General features: G+C 33.9%; 1 protein-coding gene across 1 annotated transcript in view; it reads left to right on the forward strand.

Annotated features, from left to right (window-relative positions):
- The window catches only part of ABCC1 (ATP binding cassette subfamily C member 1 (ABCC1 blood group)), a 145275-nt gene that overhangs the window by 50078 nt on the left and 74160 nt on the right, over positions 1-21037 (forward strand). Inside the window, exon 5 of the mRNA XM_074280626.1 lies at positions 212-337. Within this exon, the coding sequence (XP_074136727.1) occupies positions 212-337 (126 nt within the window). The remainder of the gene's footprint in view (positions 1-211; positions 338-21037) is intronic.

Raw genomic sequence — 21037 nt, forward strand, 5'->3', positions numbered from 1 at the left:
TAGAATATATCTTATGGAGTGGCTAGATGCCACTGGAAGGACTTTATTTTCCCAAACTGGACATTTTTTGGTTGGGGTTGATAAGATCAGAGTTGGTATGTTCCAGGTTCTATTCTTACCTATATATTATCCCACCCCCATTTTTAAAGCACCCTCAGAGAAGAAGTTCTGAAAGTTGAATGTGTTTTACCTTTTCTCCTCTTGTGTTCAGAGTGATAGAGTTGATATATTTCGCGATGTCACTTTCTACATTTACTTCATCCTGGTACTGATTCAGTTGATACTGTCCTGCTTCTCAGACCAGTCACCTCTCTTCTCAGAAACTATCAACGATCCTGTAAGTATGAAGAAAAAGGTCTGTGTGTGTGTGTGTGTGTGTGTGTGTGTGTGTGTGTGTGTAAGAAGAAAAAGGAAAGTATGTGTGGGGGGTGGGGAGAAGGAGCCTGAAGATGATCATGTCATTAGGGTCAGGATATCATGATTTCCATGACAGTAGTTTGGATTGAGGCAGGAAAGACAATGCACTATCTTCTCTCCCTTCTGTGGACTGAAGGGGAACTACATTTTCCTGTACATGAAGAAGCATTATTTGTGACCAGCCAATGAGATTTTGTTGTGAGAACAGTTTTCTGGCTGCTGAAATGCACTTGGGCTTGACTGGGGTTGTTCTGGGCCTGAGCCATTGGTTTTGTGTAGAATTGATCATTCTAATGTGTGGCCAATTTAAATGGGAGGAAGAAAGATTCTTTGAGAATTTTTTTTAAAAAGAAATACTTCAACTAAGATATCATGAGGGAGGAGGGACCTGGAAATTCTTGTTTTCAGAACTCCAGCCTGGAGATTTGCTTCTTCTGAGGAAATGAGCCCTTAGAGAGTTTATTTAGCAGAGAGCATGTGTGTATGAGTGTGTGTGTGTGTGTGTGTGTGTGTGTGTGTGTGTGTGTGTGTATGTGTTTTGATTGTTTCCATTATCACTTTAGAGATCTAGAAGCACATATGTGCTGGGTAATGAATCATCTATCACCTTGCGAATAATTAAAGTCTTTATATGTGACAAATACACTGATAAGATAAAAATATATGTTGTTTACAAGCAATAAGTTTTTGATTAATGAAGAAGTGATGGTGGGTGGTGGGAAGAGAAGCAGAACTTGAAATTTCATTCTCTGACTGGGTACTTTTAGGATAAATCATTTTCTCTTGGCCAACAAATTCAGGAAAACTGAAGAGGGAATGGGATTTTCTGAGAGCTGACACTATTGAGGATTAAGATAAGAGAATTCTCTTGTTCCTCTTGAGTGCAGTGACAGGATATAAAGTAGAATTCATGTTGTTTTTTTCATTCTTTTCTCTTCTCCTCTCCTTCCACTCTCCATTGCTTTTGTGATATTATTTTGAAAGAATAAGGTTCTCAGTGCCAAGCCCTGGCCAACAGAGACCAGAATGTGCAGAACTGGGGAATGTTCCCACTTCATCTCTTTTCTAGGTCAGTAAAATAGTTTTTTGGGGAATTTGATTGGTATAGCACTAAATAAATAGCTGTTTAGGGACAGCTAGGTGGTGCAGTGGATAAAGTACCAACCTTGAAATTAGGAGGGCCTGATTTCAAATCTGGCCTCAGACACTTAACATTTCCTAGCTGTGCGACCTCGGACAAGTCACTTAGCCCAATTGCGTCAGAGGAAAAATAAAGAAAAATAAATAAACAAATTAGTTTAGGTATTATTGTCATCTTTATTAAATTTGTTCGATCTATCCAAGAGTACTTGATATTTTTCCAATTGCTTAGATCTGACTTTATTTGTGTGGAGAGTGTTTTGTAGTTTTGCTCATATAGTTTTTGACCCTTTCTTGGCAGATAGATTCCCAAATATTTTATCCTATTGACAGTTATTTTAAGTGGAATTTCTCTTTGTATTTCTTGCTGTTGGATTTTGTTGGTGATGTATAAAAATACTGATGATTTATGTGGATTTATTTTGTATCCTGCAATTTTGCTAAAGTTGTGGATTACTTCTAATGTTTTTTAGTTATTCTCTAGGGTTCTCTATACCATCATGTCATCTGTAAAGAATGATAATTTGGTTTCCTCATTACCTACTCTAATTCCTTTAATCTCTTTTTATTCTCCTATTGCCAGTGCTAGTATTTCTAATACAATATTGATTAGTAATGGTGATAGTGGGCAACCTTGTTTCACCCTTGATCTTATTGGGAATGGTTCCAGTTTTTCCTCATTACATATGATGCTTACTGATGGTTTTAAAATAGAGGCTACTGACTGTTTTAAGGAAAAGTCCATTTATTCCTATGCTCTCTAGTGTTTTTAATAGGAATGAGTGTTGGATTTTATCAAATACTCTTTCTGCATCAATTGAGATAATCATATGATTTTTGTTAATTTGATTATTGATATAGTCAGTTATACTAATAGTTTTCCTAATATTGAACCAGCCCTGCATTCCTGGTATAAATTCTACTTGGTTATGGTATATTATCCTAAGGATGCTTTTTCGTAATCTCTTTGCTAATATTTTATTTAAGATTTTTGCATCAGTATTCATTAGGGAGATTGGTCTACAATTTTTTCCCTCTGTTTTCATCCTATTTGATTTAGGTATCAGTACCACGTCTATGTTATAAAAGGGATTTGGTAGGAATCCTTAATTCTCTCTTTTTTTTTTTTTTCAAATACTTTCTATATTATTGGAGTTAGTTGTTCTTTAAATGTTTGGTAGAATTCACATGTAAATCCATCCCGCCTGGGGATTTTTTCTTAGGGAGTTGATTAATAGCTTGTTCTGTTTCTAAAATGGGACTATTTAAGTAATTTATTTCCTCTTCTGTTAATCTGGGAAATCTATATTTTTGTAGATATTCTTCCATTTCACTTATGTTGTCAAATTTATTGGCATAAAGTTGGGCAAAGTAACTCCTAATTATTGCTCTGATTTCCTCTTCCTTGGTGGAAAGTTCTCCCTTTTCATTTTTGAGACTAACAATTTGATTTTCCTCTTTCCTTTTTGTAATCAAATTAACTAAAGGTTTATCTATTTTGTTGTTTTATTCATAAAACCAACTTTTAATTTTATTAATTAATTCAATATATATTTTTTTTTTTTTTACACTTTCAATTTTATTGATTTCTTTTATTTTTAGAATTTCAAGTTTGGTATTTGATTGGGGGGGTTTAATTTGTTCTTTTTCTAGCTTTTTTAGTTGCAAGTCCAGTTAATCTTATCTTTCTCTATTTTATGCAATTTAAGCATCTAGAGATATATAATTTCCCATATTATTGCTTTGGCTACATCCCACAAATTTTGGTCTCATTATTGTCATTCTCTTGGATGAAATTATTGATTGTGTCTATGATTTGCTGTTTCACCTATTCATTATTTAGAAGGGATTATTTAGTTTCCAATTACTTTTTGGTCTATTTTCTTCTGGCTTTTTATTGAGTGTAATTTTTATTGCATTGTGATCTGAAAAAAATGCATTTACTATTTCTGCCTTTCTGCAGTTGATTTTGGAGTCTTTATGTCCTAATATATGGTCAGTTTTCGTATAAGTTCCATGAACTGCTGAGAAGGAAGTGTACTCCTTTCTGCCTCCATTTGATTTTCTCCAAAGATCTATCATACCTACCTTTTCTAGTATTCTATTTACCTCCTTAACTTCTTTCTTATTTATTTTGTGGTTTGATTTATCTAGTTCTGAGAGTGCAAGGTTGAGATCTCCCACTATTATGGTTTTGCTGTCTATTTCTTCTTGCAACTCTCTTAACTTCTCCTTTAGGAAGTTAGATGCTATACCACTTGGTGCATATATGTTTAGTATTGATATTGCTTCATTGTCTCTGCTACCCTTTAGCAAGATAGTTTCCTTCCTTATCTCTTTTAATTAGATCAATTTTTGCTTTTGCTTGATCTGAGATAAGGATGGCTACCCCTGCTTTTTTTTTTTTTTTTTTTTTTACTTTACCTAAAGCATAATAGATTCTGCTCCAGCTTTTTACTTTTACTCTATATGTATTGCTCTGCTTTAAATGTGTTTTTTGTAAACAATATATTTTGGGATTCTATCTGCTATCTGCTTACGCTTTATGGGAGAGTTCACCCCATTTCACATTTGTGGTTAAAACTACTAATTCTATATTTCCTGCCATCTTAATTAATTTCGAATTATACTTTTCTCTTTCCTTTTCCCCTTTCCCTCCTTCTTACTATTTTACTTATGAGCACTACTTGCCTCAAGCAATCCTTCCCCTTTATGGAACCTCCCAATTTCTTATAACTTTCTCCTACTATTTCTTTTTTCCCTTCTATTTAGCCTACCCCTTCCCTTTTCCTCTTTCCCCGCTTGCTTTTTTATAATATGAAAGAAGTTTCTTGGTGAAACCAAACATGTCTAATATTTTCTCTTTGAGCCAAATCTGATGAGAGTAAGATTCACACAATGTTCATCACTTCTTTCCCTCAGTTATAACAGGTTTTCTTTGCCTCTTCCTGAGATGTAATTTCCCTCATTTTATTTTCACTTTCCCCTTTTTTCTGGTACACTCCTCTCTATTTTAAAGAGACTTCTAGAAATTTTCAGCTAGACCATGGTAGATAACCTTATACCTGGAGTGCTAGTGGCAGGTTGCTGAGGAAAATGGGTGAAGAGTGGGACTTGGAAAGGGAAAGTTCCATTATTTCTAGAAATAGAAGAAATAAACTCCAAACCCCGTTGTAGCCCTCTGCTGGTGCCAGTCTTGTCTTCACAGAAGATTTTGCTCAAGGTAGTGTTGAAATTGGCTTTAGACAACATCTAACAGGTTTGACAGTTTTCATAGAGATGGTAGAAATTACTGTTCTTTGCTTTACTTAATTCACTGATATCAGCCAAGTTAGCAAATATTTGTGTAGGCTGGTAAATTCTTGGTATTTAACTACATAGCTAGCTGAGCATATACTATTTAGATCAACAAGATCTATTCAGTTGGATAGATTTTCCCCCATATGGTTTTCCTTTTTTGAATGGTATTTTTGCTATTAAGACCATTTCAGTTGCTTTAAAAATTTTTTATTAAGTACTTGCTATTTAAAAAGCAAGTCCACATAGTTCATCTGCCATCTATTAAAAACATTGTCTTGTATTATGAAGTATCCTTTCATATTAATTTGTCTCATTTCCTTCTCTAGGTTGTGAGCTCCATAAGGACAGGGACTAGATCCTATTTAATATCTTTCATATGCTTTATTTATTATTATTATTATTGAGAATAGTAATAATGATAACAATAGTTGACCTTTATACAGTGCTTCCTGGTTTGTAATGTGCTTTGTACACTTTATTTCATTTGATCTTCACAGCAATGCTGTGAAGCAAGTATTACAGGTGTTGTTATCTCCATTATACTGGTGAGGAAACCGAGATTTATAGCGGTTAAGTGACTCACTCTTTTTTACATAACTTGTAAGGCAAGATTTGAATCCAGATCTGTCCTGACTCTTCCCACAATGCTACCTTGCCGCTAATAGTACTGAATAGGTTTCCCGTAGGTTCTTATTAAAAGCTATTGCTCAATGTGAGTATGTACCCCTGCTTCATTTTATCTCTCTGTATCCCTGATTCACCCTCTTTTTTGGAAATTATGGAATTTTATTTGTTTTGAAACAACATAGACCCAAGATTTTTCAGCATCTGTGTGGTTTGTAAACATATTTGTTTGTTCTCATACCTCCTAGGGACAGATTATAGATAGTGAAGCGAAGGCTAAAGTGAAGGCTAAAGCTTCATTTCTGGATCCAAAGCTTCATTTCTGGATCCAGAGCAAACATTTTGTACCTATCAAGTGAAGAGGAATCCTTCCTAAATTGTGCTCCAGTCCTTCCTTACAACAGGCCTACATGTGCAGATACAGTATTCAGTCAGTAGAGGAGAGATTATAGAGCCACAAACAAGAATTCTAGTCTTGTTTGTTATGTGTTGTAACAAATTATTCAACCCCACTTGGACTTCATTTTTTCCTTAGCAAAACAAAGGGATTAAATTAGATACTTTTTATTAAACTGCTATCTGTGCTCTCTGGCTAGGAAATTTAAATAAGACATGCATTTTGCCCTCCTGGGGTAAAGGGTTAAGACAATTTTTGCTTGGCCTTTCTGACTCAAGTCTTTCCTTGTTCTAACTCATTCTTCACTTAGTTGCCAAACTGATTTTCCTAAAGTGCAAATCTGACTGTGTTAACTTTCTATTAACTACTGTGATTCCCTATTACCATCAGGATCAAATACAACAGCTTCTGTTTGGTTTTTGTGAAGCCCTTTGCAAACTGGTTCCAGTCTACTTTTCCAGTCTTATACTTTACTTCCCTTTGGAAATTCTTCGAAATGATACCTTTGGCATATTTGCTAGTCCTCAGATGAGATAGTCTCTCTCCTTGCTCTGTCTTACCAAAAGTAGCTTGCATCTAGAACTGTCTCTCGCCTCACTTCTGTCCTGTGGGGGGTTTCTCTAGCCTCCTTTAAGACAAAGCTTGAACCTCATCTTTGGCAAGAGGCTTTTTCTAGTGCCCCCTGGCTACTAGTGCCTTCCCTCTTAGTGCCTTCTATTACTGTAAGTAAAAAAGAAACTAGTTTTTTTTTTTTCAAATTGTCTTATCTATTAATATGTGAGCTGTTTAAAAGCAAAGACAGTGATTTTGTCTATCTTTGTATCTGTAAGGTGCCTAGCATAGGACTTGATAGATTAAGTGCTTAAAAAATGCTTGCTGACTGATTTATAGATTGCATTGTACAATAAACACAATGGAAAATTGCAACCTAAATACTTTCCGAGGTCTTGAGTAGAAAGGTTATTTCTGATCAAGAATACTTTATTGAATACCATAACTGAATTGTGCTTTTAAGGATGGACAAGATTTGACAAATATAAAGGAAATTATAGGTATAAGATACAGCTTGAAAAGCAGACAACAGAATATTATTACTTGGGGAAGTGAATAGTCCTCTTTTGATGGAGTAAAATGTACAGAAGAATAAAATGCAATCGTAGTCTAGAATAAAAAAGGCTAGTTGATTAGGGAGAGCTTTGAACATGAGACAAAGCAAATTTGAACTTTGTAAGCAGTAATTATTTTTGAGGAGTAAGATTTATGTATAGAAATAGATCATTCTGGCTGTGATATAAAGCATAATTTGAAGTGGAAGAAAGTGAAGATAGAAAGACTTTTTCAATGTTATTGAATAATCTAGATAGGTAATGATGAGAGTTTATATGAAGGTAGTGACTCCTAAGGGAGTAAGAAGGAAGATATAGGGATATTCATATAAGAGAAATTGTGGAAATAAAATCAACAAACCTTGATAATTGAGCTCATTTAAGGTGTAAAGGTGAGGGAAGAGTTAAAGGACTCAAATTTTGGAATCTGGATAAATGGTGATATCACCAACAAGAATAGTTAATTCTTTCATCAAAATCCTCTTCCTGATCTGAGATCTAGGGAATGTGATTCTGTTTGCTCTGGCTCTTTAATGAATCTCACACCCTTGTGATGAAGACATTTTTTCTGGTATTATTTTTCTTTCTTCAAACTTTCTCTTTGGCCAGCCAGGAACTTTACTTGGCCCAGTCTTTTTCATAATTTGGGGCTCTCTTAGGTTAGGCAGATTCTAAGCCTAAATCTAAACAGAAAGTAGGAACCCGAGATCCCTGGGAAGTTTTAATTTCTATTGATAGTTTGTAGGTTTCCTAGTTCCTTGAGTCTAAGAGATTAGAAAAAAGAGGAAGAGATGTTTGCTAAATGTCTTTAGTTGTGTTTAACATTGCTAGTCTGTTCAAAATAACATGTAAGATTTTGTAATGAGACTTCATTTCTTTGAACTCAGTTCACTTTTGGGTAAGGGATAGGAATAATGGAGAGTAATAGCAGAAAAAAAACTGAATTTACATTAACTTGAGTATCCAAGTCCATAGAGGGTGTTATGATTTTTTCTTTTTTTGGCTTAAAGACTTCTTATCTATTATATTTGTCTTGTCATACATATTTGACCAGCAGACTGGTACTGATCCGAGGCTGTCTAACTACACATGTCTTGGAGGGTTTTGTTTTTTTTAAAGAATTGACTTGCTTTGATCCCTAGCACCTAATATATTGCCTGGTATACAATAGGAATTTAATAAATGTTTGTTGATTGATTGATGGATTGGTTTCCAATTCAAAAAAAGTGCATCTCCATAGTTATGCTATTTTTGTTTTCCTTAAACTACACTTCAAATAGCCTCCTCAGTCCTTAACTAAATATCTAGCTTAAAGAATCACAAATAGTACTAGGGTTAGAAAAAGAAGAAATTGTTCCTAGGCTTATGAAAGTAGAATCAGAAAAAAATCTCAGAGCGATTAAATTACTTGCATAAAATTTCTTGGTTAGCTAATAAATAAAGTACTTCGATTTGTCCCATTTCTTTTATTTCTTAATTTATTAGTCTTCCCCCAATACCATGCTTGTGGGATCTTGGACAAGTCACTTAACTTAGTCTGACCTTAGTTTCCTCATCTGTAAAGTGAAGTAGAAGATCATCTAGATTGTCTTTTAACATTCATTTCCTTCATAGCTTTAATATTCTCTGATTCTATATGTTTGGAACCTTTAAATTCTAATATGGCTGGCCTCTTAGAACCAGTGTAATGTACCTGATTTTGAAGCCAGGAACTGGGTTCAGGTGTGGCATCTGGATAAGTTCCTTAATTCCTCAGTGCTCTAGTCTACACCCTAAACATATAATTTGCAGAAAAAGTCCCAGTGTGTACTGGCAGAGGATGCTTCCTTCCCCAGAACTTCCCTCTAAAAGTGGAACCATAGCTCCAATCCCTATTCTCTGGGGCTGACCTCAGAGATTAAAGGGTCTAGAACACCTGTACTATAGAGGATTTCCATTTCAGTTGGTGGGCTAACAGTGTTGGAAAGCAGTCACCAAATGTGTAGGCAGAGAAGATTATGTATTGAGGATTCACTGAGGTCATATAGAGAAACAGGAAGAAAATGTGACCTTTCCTGAATGGGTCCCTAAATTCTATAACTGAAAGAGTGAGTTTAGCCAGTATAGATGGGTTAACATAAAAGGTGTTACTCCTCCTTTCTCCCAAAATCCAATAAAATGGTGATTTTGTTTATTCACTAGATACTAAAGATGGAGCCTATTCTTTTGAGGAGGGAAACCCCCTCCCCCAGAAAGTAAAGGGAACATGGAATTATATCTGGTAGTCTGGCTGTATAGACAGTTTGACTCTCCTTAATCCCTTTTCACTTCCTTTTTAAGAGAGGAGTCAGGAAAATCTTAAAGGCACTATTGGCTCAGGGCTTCTTATACCCAGCACAGAGTCTCTGAGACTACATTCTCTTCTGTGGCTAATTTTATGCTTAGCCACAGGCTTAGTGATTGTCCTTCGGAGTGAGTCCCTCAGAGAGCTCTTGAGTCACAGTGGCCTTAATGTAGGATGCCTAGCATTCTTATCTGTAACAGTCAGATGTCCCTCTCCTCCCTCCGCTGGCCCTTTGCTGTACCCTGGAAACTGATTACAGATTTCTTAGGTCAATGTGACAACTTACTAAAGACTGACCAAACTTTTCTTTTTACTCTCCCTCTCTTCTGCTCCATTCCCCCTAACCTTCCTCCCTGTGTTTATCTGCTATACCTCACTATCAGGGTATGTTGGTTGTATCTGTCAAAGAATACAACTGTGGACATAGGCCTTTGAAGTGCATTTATTTGGAGGAATGGAAGAGGTAGAGGCCAAATAGGTTTATTTAGAAAAGTCCTATAAAATCTTGTTAATTTGGGGTAGGCTTCTGCCCCAAATTGGCAAAGTATCCAAACTATAGACTATCCTAGAAGCAAAAATGATTTCTTTTATTGCTATTATAACTGATATTCATCTAATGTATTAACATTTATAAAGTATCTTCTTTCCATGTATTAGCTTATTTGAGCCTCAAAAAAACCCTATGAAATAGGTTCTATAATTATTATTCCCATTTTACAGATGAGGAAACTTAAGACCCATAGTAGTTTAGTCAGTCAGCAGGCATTTATTAATTTCCTACTTTGTTTTAGAGACTGAAGATATTAAGGGGGAAAAAAAAAGAAATAGTCCCTGTCCTTAGGAGAGAGAGCAAGTATGTTTTTTAAGCATATGCAAAATTAGTATAATTTCAAGGGGGAAGATACTAGCAGCAGTATGGAGAGGAGGTGGTGAACTCAGGCAATATCTCGTGTAGAATAACACCTCATTAATTGAGCTTTCAAAAAAATTAGAAATCTAAAAAAATGAAATTCAGTAAGAACTGTTTCCTAGGAATGCTCATCATAGTCCTACCGCTACTACACAGATGGAGATTAAAACCTAGGTCTTCAGTACAATGTCCAGCCTTCTGGATCATCACCAGTAGTAATAGCTTGTGTTTATATATTACTTTAAGGTCTATGAAGTACTTTCTTTGCAACAATTCTAAGAGGCAGATAGTATGAAGTACAATTTTCCCCCATTTTTAGAGAATGAAGCAACCTCAGAGAGGCTATTTAATTGCCCATGTTAGAATATCTTGTAAAGTGTTGAAGCCATAATTGGAATTTAGATCTCTCCAATTCCAGGTTCTGTACCTAGAGATGTGTAAGGCCATTGATATATTTTAAATTTAAATTAAAATATACATTTCACATACATGCATGTATTAATGCTTAAAATTATTTTAAGACTTTTGGCATATAAATACACATCCACACCTGCCATAAATGAACTTTAGAGATCATTTAATTCCACATTTTACCACTAAAGAAACTTAGACCCAGATATATTCAATAGTGTTTTATTTTTCCAAATATATGTAAACATAATTTTCAAAATTCATTTTGTAAGACTTTGTGTTGTAGATTTTTCTTCCTCCCTCCCTTATCTCCCTTCTCCTTGAGACGACATGCAATCTAATATAGGTTAAATATGTGCAGTCCTTTTACTTATATTTCTATATTTGTCATTTGTGTAAACAAAATCACACAAAAGGGAAAAACCACAAGAAAGAAAAAGCAATCAAACAACAAAAAAGTGAAAATACTGTATTTCAATCCATATTTAGACTCCATCTTAAATGCAGATGGCATTTTTCAAGTATGTAGGAATTGTATAGGATCACCGCATTGCTGAGAAGAGTCAAGTCCATCCATTGATCATCATATAATCTTGCTGTTATTATGTAGAATGATCTCCTGGTTCTGCTCACTTTGCTGAGCATCAGTTCATGTCTTTCCAGGTTTTTCTGAAGTTAGCCTACTCATCATTTTTTATAGAACAGTAGCATTACATTCATATACCATAGTTTATTCAGCTACTCCCCAGTTGATAGGCTTCTACTCAATTTCCAATTCCTTATCACTACAAAAAGATGTTACAAAAATTTTTGCACATATGTAGACTTTCCTATGCATGGTTCCTTAACTGATTAGTAGCAAACACAGGACAGCCACCTATCCTTATCTCCCTGTCTAGAGCATTTTTACATTATTCCCTTCTCCTTCTTTGGCTTCAAGCCTGGTCATATTTTTTTTTTTCATTTTCTTTGAAGAGAAATTCCATTTAAAATAACTGTCAATAGGATAAAATATTTGGGAATCTATCTGCCAAGGAAAAGTCAGAAACTATATAAGCAAAACTACAAAACACTTTCTACACAAATAATCTAGAGGTTAAATTTGGCTCTTCAATTTTTAAAATTCAGAGAATATCAATTTATATGCTATTTGTTGTTTCTATCCTCATCTACCTGATGTGTCTTTAAAAAAAATTATAAGGATCCAACTATAAATTAATTCTGCCTTTTAAATTATCAGGATAGATTAAAAATGGGAAAATGATTTATCATTATCAATTAATTTATGTGTAAAATCCAATTAATCCTTAATTAATTAAAGCTAATTCAGTTTTGAGAACTTATTACTTAAATGTAATACTAATACTTAAAACTAAAACTCAATGCCTGAATTTTCATGATAGATAAATTTTAGAAGTTGATCATATACATCTATTTATAGTTCGTAGAGAAAACAGTCTAATCGTGTTGCTTTTTCAAATTTACTGTTCCATTCAATTAAAAAACTTACACATTACATCTTTGATTCTAATCATTTCCCCCTTTGGAGAATATCATCCCTGTGTTATAATTTGACTACAAAAATAGGCTAAAATTATGAGATGTTCATACCTTCATCCTATTATAGTATCAATCTGTAATTTAATAGATTTAATATTATATGTACAAAACTTCTTGATTATAGCAACTTGATATAAAAAGAAAAATAGGGACAGTTATATTATAATATAGGGAAAACTCCTTTAGCTCTGTTAGGAAAAAAAAAAATTCCTTTATCTCTGTTTTATTCCAGCATGATTCATATCTAACAACCATTCATGTAGTCAGAGTGTTAAAATCAAGACTTAAGATTATCATGGTGAGAAATTTTTCCTTTTCAAGAAAATAGAGTAGTGGTAAAATAGAATCAGGAGGATCCTACCTAGGCTGTGTCCTAAGTTGTCCCCAGAACTTTTCCTAGGTATGGACATCCACCTTTAAGCAGTACTACAGCCTATGCTGTTTTCTACTATTGGCTTTATGACAATTCTCTTTGTAAACAAAGCTCAAAACAATAAAATTTTCATAATAACCAAGAATTTTCAAATGAAAATTCACTATTAAAGTAAACATTATTTACTATATATACTATATATTATTATTATGTTACTTGCCTTATAACAAAATATTTAGCAATCTCCTCACTAGATATTTTTTAAAATACCAAATATCCAATTTTCTTTCATATCCTTTTAAAAGCCAATTTATAATCAAATAGCATCTAAATTTATGATTTAATTTTTATTTTAATTTATTACCTAATAGCATCTAAATTAAAAGAGAAATTTTATCAAACAGCATTTCTGGTTTATAATGGCCTCTCAAATTTTATAATATAGATTTAGAAATATGCTATAACTTAGAAATACAATAACACAATAAATTTCAGATGACATCAGTTACACTTCCAAAATTGGAAGTCAAAATAATACAAAATTAAGTGCTGAGAACTGTCTTTACATGTAATTGGAAAAAAAATATTAAATGCGGAAAAACACTGATTTAACCTAGCATGTTAAGCTCTGCTTCTCAAGCAGGGGAGATTTTCTTTGGAGTCAGACTCTACTTGCTTAGCAAGTTCACTAATCTCACTCCTGCTTTATTATTGAACTCACTTTTAATTGAGGCCACCATTTCTTTGTGAAGAAAACTCTTGGGACCTTTTTCTTGACCTGGGAATAACTCACTCTGGTAAGGCTTTTTTGGTGGGTGGTTGGGGTAAAAGGAGCACATGGAAAATTGATTTAATTGCATGATTTAGGTTAGTTTGATTTTTTTTTTTTTTTTATTTGTACAAGTCTGGTAAAATTTGTAAAATTAAATAACTTTCTGGGTTTTTTAATTGCTTTATGCCTCTGGTTTGTGTGCCTCTGTGAAATGGTTGAAATTAGTGTTTTAAGTGCGTGCTTTGTTTATATATGTCTTGTTCTTTTGTCTGTGTTGTGGCAGGGCAAAAGCAAATGCTGGCCCTGAGGACCTAACTGCAGACTCTGCTGGGGCTCAGGCCACTTGCAGCTACTGGGCAGGGTAGACAAAATATACTAAGTTGCCTTACAATTCTCTTAACACCTGTATTTAGGAGAGGGTCTCTGAACTAGGGAGGAGGGTTAACAAGAGGTGACTCTACAATACAAACTGCTTACCTATTTTTTTCTCTACTCTTCATTCTGTGCAAAGTACTAAACTATTTTTCTTCATTTCCCTAGAGCAATAAAATTATTCTTGCTGTTTGCTTTTAAAAAACTTTTAAGGGGGCAGTTAGTTGATGTAGTGGATAGAGCACCAGCCCTGAAGTCAGGAGGACCTAAGTGTCCAAATTTGACCTCAGACACTTAACACTTCCTGGCTGTGTGACCCTGGGCAAGTCACTTAACCCCAATTGCCTCAGGGGATAAAAACTTCTAATAAGTTTTAATAAGATTTAATCCTTATTTCTCCTTAAAATAAATCTTACAGAGTGGGTGCCCCAAAACTTACTAAGATAGTTCAGAAGAGAGTGAATTCCTGGACTTAATTCAAAGTCTCAAAAATTCTCTCCAACATTCTTAAAATGATTAATTTCCAAACTCCTTGATAATTAAACCACAATCAGCTTGAATCTGGTAAGATTTTTTAAAAATAGTTTTACAACTTTGATTATCTGACTTTATTTCTGTAATTCCAACTTGGCCAGTAGCTGAAATGACAGAAAAAAAAAGTGTCCTATAAGTTTCTCTTTTCTTATAATCTAATCTTCCACAAAAAGGCTAAAGTGGGAGTTAGACTTGCTAACTGGGACTTCTGCTTCAAGTGTAAAAGCTCATCAATCTTTCCCAGTGTTCTAAATTCTGGCTATAACACTTAGAAGTTTTTCTGGCTGGCTACATTTTAAATCTTTCAAGGCAAAATCTATCTTACAACACAAATATAGATATTTACATCTTACAAAGACAGAGCCAGGGCAAAATAACAAAATAAATACAAACTGTTCAATTAAAGTGCTAATTTCAACCAGTTCAGAGTTACACAAATCAGAAGCATAAGCAGTTAAAAAACTCAGAGACTTATGCAATTTTACAAATGTAGGCATCTACAATTTACAGACGTGTGCAGAAAAAGAAAAAAAATAACTCAGACACGCAACTAAGTCAATTAACTTTATTGAAAAAAAGGGGGAAAAGAAGTTACCAGAATAATTCAGGCAAACCAGGACACGAAAGAGGACCCAAGAGTTTCCTTCACAAAGAAATGGTGAGCCAGAGTTTTTCTTACAAAGAAATGGCAGGTGCAATCAAAGTTGAGTTTGATAATGGAGTAGGAGCAAGAGCAATGAACCTGTCTGGCAAGTTGGGATTGGACTCTGGAGAAAACCGCCATTACACCCCGTCCATTCTACCTGTACTGGAGAACACACAGCCCCACCTCCACATCCACTCCTTGAACTATTACTCCCAACTGAAGTGAACAGAATTTTTTAATACATTCTAAACTGGGACAGTTTCTAACTTTAAAAAGTCCAGAGCTCAACAGAGCAGGCCACAGGCAGGTGTGGAAAATAACTTGCATGCAAGAAAGCTCTCCCCTCCTGAGAAGGAGAATTCAACATGATGGGCTAAGGTCGTGCTTAAATTCATAAGTGGACTGTACTATGCTGTAATCATTCTCTCCCCCCCATTTTATATTAATTAATTTTTTTCCAATTACATGTAAATACAGTTTTCAGCATTTATTTTTGTATGATTTTGAGTTCCAAATTTTTCTCTCTCCTTTCTTCCCCAAGATAGCAAGTAATCCGATATAGGTTATACATGTACAGTCATGTTAAACATATTTCCCAATTAGTCATGTTGTGAAAGAAGAATCAGAACAAAAGGGAAAACCACAAGAAAGGAAAAACAAACAAAAAAGTGAACATAGTATTTTTCCATCTGCATTCAGATTCATAGTTCTTTCTCTGGATGTGGATAGGATTTTTCCAGGTATTTTCACAAGTCTTTTGGAATTGTCTTAGATCATTGCATTGTTGAGAAGAGCTAAGTCGATCATAATTGATCATTGCATAGTATTGCTAATACTATATGCAATATTTTCCTGGTTCTGCTTGCTTCATTCAGCATCAGTTCCTATAGTCTTTTCAGGTTTTTCTGAAACCAGCTTGCTCACGATTTCATTTTTAAATAGTATTTTCCAAATACATGTAAAGATAGTTTTCAACATTAATTTTTGTAAAACTTTGTATTCCAAATTTTCCTCCCTTCCTCTCTTACCTTCTCCCCCCCGCCCCAAGACAACAAGCAATCTGATTTTAGGTTAAATAAGTGCAATTCTTTTAAATATATTTCTATATCTGTCATGTTGTGCAAGAAAAATAACCAAAAAAATCATAAGAAAGAAAAAAACAGACAATAAAAAATGGTGAAATTATTATGCTTCAATCCATGTTCCGTGTCCGTAGTTCTTTCTCTGGATGCAGATGACATTTCCCATTCCACGTCTGTTGGAATTGCCTTGAATCACTTCATTGAAAAGAACCAAGTCTACCATAGATAACCATCATATAATCTTGTTACTGTATATAATATTCTCTTGGTTCTGCTCACTTCGCTCAGCATTAATTCATTAAGTCTTTCCAGGCTTTTCTAAATCAGTTAGCTCATCATTTCTTATAGAATAATATTCCATTACATTAATATATCACAAGTTATTCAGCCATCCCCCAGTTGATAGACACCCACTCAATTTCTAGTTCCTTGCTACAAACATTTTTGCACATGTGGGTCTTTTTTCTCTTTTATCTGCTCATCATTTCTTATAGCAAAATTACATTCCATTCCATTAATATATCATAACTTGTTCAGCAATTCTCCAATTAGTGGGCATTTCCTTAATTTTCAATTCTTTGCTATTATAAAAAGAGCTGCTATAAACATTTTTGTATATGTGGGTCCTTTTGCCTTTTTTATGATCTCTTAGTGATACAGACCTAGTAGTGGTATTGATGGATCAAAGAGTTTTATGGCCCTTTAGGCATAGTTCCAAATTACTCTCCAGAACAGTTGGAACAGTTCACCAAGTGCACCAATAATGCATCAGTGTTCTAATTTTCCCACATCATCTTCAACATTTCTCATTTCCCTTTTCTGATACATTAGGCAATCTGATAGGTGTGAGGTGGCATCTCAGAGTTATTTTAATTTGCATTTTTCCAATCAATAGAGCAATTTTTTTTTTCATATGGCTATGTATAGCTTTAATTTCTTCATCTGAAAACTTCCTGTTGTATCCTTTGACCAATTATCAACGGAGGAATGGTTTGTATTCTTGTAAATTTGACTCATTTCTCTGTATATTTTAGAAATGAGACCTTTATCAGAAACACTGTAAAAACTCTTTCCAATGAAGGAGTCCTACCAAACTCCTTTTATGACACAGCCATGGTACTGATACCTAAAACAGGTCAATCGAAAACTGAGAAAGAAAATTATAGATCAATCTCCTTAATGAATATTGATGCTAAAATCTTAAATAAGATATTAGCAAAAAGACTTCAGAAAATCATCCCCAGGATAATACACTTTGATCAAGTAGGATTTATTCCAGGAATTCAGGGCTGGTTTAATATTAGGAAAACTATTAATATAATTGACCATATTAATAATCAAATTAATAAAAACCATATGATCATCTCAATAGATGCAGAAAAAGCATTTGACAAAATCCAACATCCATTCCTACTAAAAACTCTTGAGAGTATAGGAATAAATGGACTATTCCTTAGAATAATCAGGAGCATATATTTACGACCGTCAGTAAGCATAGTATGCAATAGAAATAAACTGCAACCTTTCCAAGTAAGATCAGGAGTGAAACAAAGTTGCCCAGAAACACTAGCCTCTGCAATAAGAGCCGAGAAAGAGATTCAAGGAATTAGAGTAGGAAATGAGGAAATCAAACTATCACTCTTTGCAGATGACATGATGGTATACTTAGAGAACCCCAAAGACTGCTAAAAAGCTATTAGAAATAATTCAGAATTTTAGCAAAGTGGCAGAATACAAAATAAATCCACATAAATCCTCAGCATTTTTATACATTACCAACACAATCCAACAGCAAGAGATACAAAGAGAAATTCCATTCCAAACAAATGTTGAGAGTATAAAGTATTTGGGAATCCATCTACCAAAGAATAGTCAGGAATTATATGAGAAAAATTACAAAACACTTGCCACAAAAATAAAGTCAGATTTAAATAATTGGAAAGACATTCAGTGCTCTTGGATAGGCCGAGCGAATATAATAAAGATGACAATACTCCCCAAACTAATCTATTTATTTAGTGCTATACCAAATAGACTCACAAGAAACTATTTTAATGACCTAGAAAAAATAACAACAAAATTCATATGGAAGAATAAAAGGTCGAGAATTGCAAGGGAACTAATGAAAAAAAAGTCAGAGGAAGGTGGTCTAAGTGTACCTGATCTAAAGCTATATTATATAGCAGCAGTCACCAAAACCATTTGGTATTGGCTAAGAAATAGACCGGTAGATCAGTGGAACAGGTTAGATACAAAGGTCAAAAAAGGGTACATCTATAGCAATCTAATCTTTGACAAACCCAAAGATACCAACATTAGGGATAAAAATTCATTATTTGGAAAAAAACTGTTGGGAAAACTGTAAATTAGTATGGCAGAAATTAGATATGGATCCACACTTAACAGAAGATTTTGACTACATCAAACTAAAAAGTTTCTGTACAAACAATACTAATGCAAACAAGATTAGAAGGGAAGTAACAAATTGGGAAAATATTTTTAAAGTTAAAGGTTCTGACAAAGGTCTCATTTCCAAAATATATAGAGAACTGACCCTAATTTATAAGAAATCAAACCATTCTCCAATTGATAAATGGTCAAAGGATATGAACAGACAATTCTCAGATGATGAAATTGAAACTATATCCACTCATATGAAAAAATGTTCCAAATCACTACTGATCAGAGAAATGCAAATTAAGGCAACTCTGAGATAACACTACACACCTGTCATATTGGCTAAGATGACAGGAACAAATAATGATGAATGTTGGAGGGGATGTGTGAAAACTGGGACACTAATACATTGTTGGTGGAGTTGTGAAAAAATCCAGCCATTCTGGAGAGCAATTTGGAACTATGCCCAAAAAAATTATCAAACTGTGCATACCCTTTGACCCAGCATTGCTGCTATTGGGCTTATATCCCAAAGAAATACTAAAGAGTGGAAAGGGACCTGTATGTGCCAAAATGTTTGTGGCAGCTCTTTTTGTTGTAGCTAGAAACTGGAAGATGAATGCATGTCCATCAATTGGAGAATGGTTGGGTAAATTATGGTATATGAAGGTTATGGAATATTATTGCTCTGTAAGAAATGACCAACAGGAAGAATACAGAGAGGCTTGGAGAGACTTACATCAACTGATGCTGAGGAAAATGAATAGAACCGGAAGATCGCTGTACACTTCAATGCTGTATGAGGATGTATTCTGATGGAAGTGGAAATCTTCAACATAAAGAAGATCCAACTCACTTCCAGTTGATCAATGATGGACAGAAACAACTATACCCAGAGAAGGAACACTGGGAAGTGAATGTAAATTGTTAGCACTACTGTCTATCTACCCAGCTTACTTATACCTTCGGAATCTAGTACTTAATGTGCAACAAGAAAATGTATTTACACACATATATTGTATCTAGGTTATATTGTAACACATGTAAAATGTATGGGATTGCCTGTCATCGGGGGGAGGGAGTGGAAGGAGGGGGATAATTTGGAAAAATGAATACAAGGGATAATATTATTTAAAAAAATTACTCATGCATATACTCATGCATATCTAAATTAAAAAAAAAAAAACAACTGTTTCCAAGCTTTCTGCTTTTCTTCTAATCTTGGCTGCATTGCTTTTATTTGGCAACCGCTTTTTAATTTAATGTAATCAAACTTATTCATTTTGCATTTTGTAATCTTCTCTACCCCTTTTTTGGTCACAAATTCTTCTCTTCTCAATAGATCTGACAGGTAAACTATTCCTTGCATTCCTAATTTGCATATGGTATTACCTTTTATGTGTAAATCATACATCTATTTTTGACCTTTTCCTGGTATAGTGTGTGAGATATTGTTCTATGTCTAACTTCTGCTATATTATTTCCAGTTTTCTCAGCAGTTTTTGTGAAATAATGAGTTCTTATCTCAGAAGCTAGTCTTTGAGTTTATCAAACAGTAGATTGATATAGTCATGTATTATGTATAGTCAAGTCTATGTCTTGTGTACCCAGTCTATTCACTGGGTTATTTCTTAGCCAGTAGCAAATAGTTTTGATGATTGCCACTTTATAATATAGTTTTAGATCTGATACAGCAAGGCTACCTTCCTTTGTATTTCTCCCCCTGCCCCAATTAATTCCTTTGGTATTCTTGAACTTTTGTTCTTCCAGATGAATTTTGTATTTGTTTTTTCTAGCTCTATAAAATAATTTTTGGTAGTTTGATTGATATGGCACTGAATAAGTAGATTAATTTAGATAGAATTGTCATTTTTATTATATTGGCCTGACCTACTGATGAGCAATTGATAGTTTTCCACTTGTTTAGATCTGACTAAATGTGTATGGAAAATGTTTTATAATTGTATTCATAGAGTTTTTGGATGTGTCATGGCAGGTAGACTCCCAAATCTTATATATTGCCTACAGTAATTTTAAATGAAATTTCTCTTTCTGTCTTTTGTTTCTGGGGTCTGTTGGTAATATATAGAAAGGCTGACTATTTATGTGGGCTTATTTTATATCCTACAACTTTGCTAACATTGTTAATTGTTTCAAGTAATTTTTTAGTTGATTCTCTAGGATTCTTTAAGTATTATCATCTGTCATCTGCAAAGAATGATAATTTTATTTCCTCATTGCTTATTCAAATTCCTGTTATTTCTTTTTTTTTTTTCTCTTATTGCTAAAGTTAACATTTCTAGTGTAATATTTAATAATAATCTTGGGATGATAATGGGCATATCCTTATTTTACTCTTGATCTTACTAGGAATGCTTCTAGTTTATATTCATTACATATAATGCTTGCTGCTGATTTTAGATAGATATTACTTAACATTTTTAAAAAAATTGTATGCTATTAAGTGTTTTAAATAGGAATGGGTACTCTATTTTGTCAGATGCTTTTTCTGCATCTTTTGAAACATTTGATTTTTGTTAATTTTGTTAATGATATGCTCATTTATGCTAATTCTTTTCCTAATATTGAATCACCCCTGCATTCCTGGTATAAATCCCACCAAATTATACTTTATCCATGTGATTAATTGCTGTAATCTGTTTGCTAATATTT

This window comes from Sminthopsis crassicaudata, chromosome 1 (assembly GCF_048593235.1).
Source record: "Sminthopsis crassicaudata isolate SCR6 chromosome 1, ASM4859323v1, whole genome shotgun sequence".
NCBI classification, from domain to species: domain Eukaryota; kingdom Metazoa; phylum Chordata; class Mammalia; order Dasyuromorphia; family Dasyuridae; genus Sminthopsis; species Sminthopsis crassicaudata.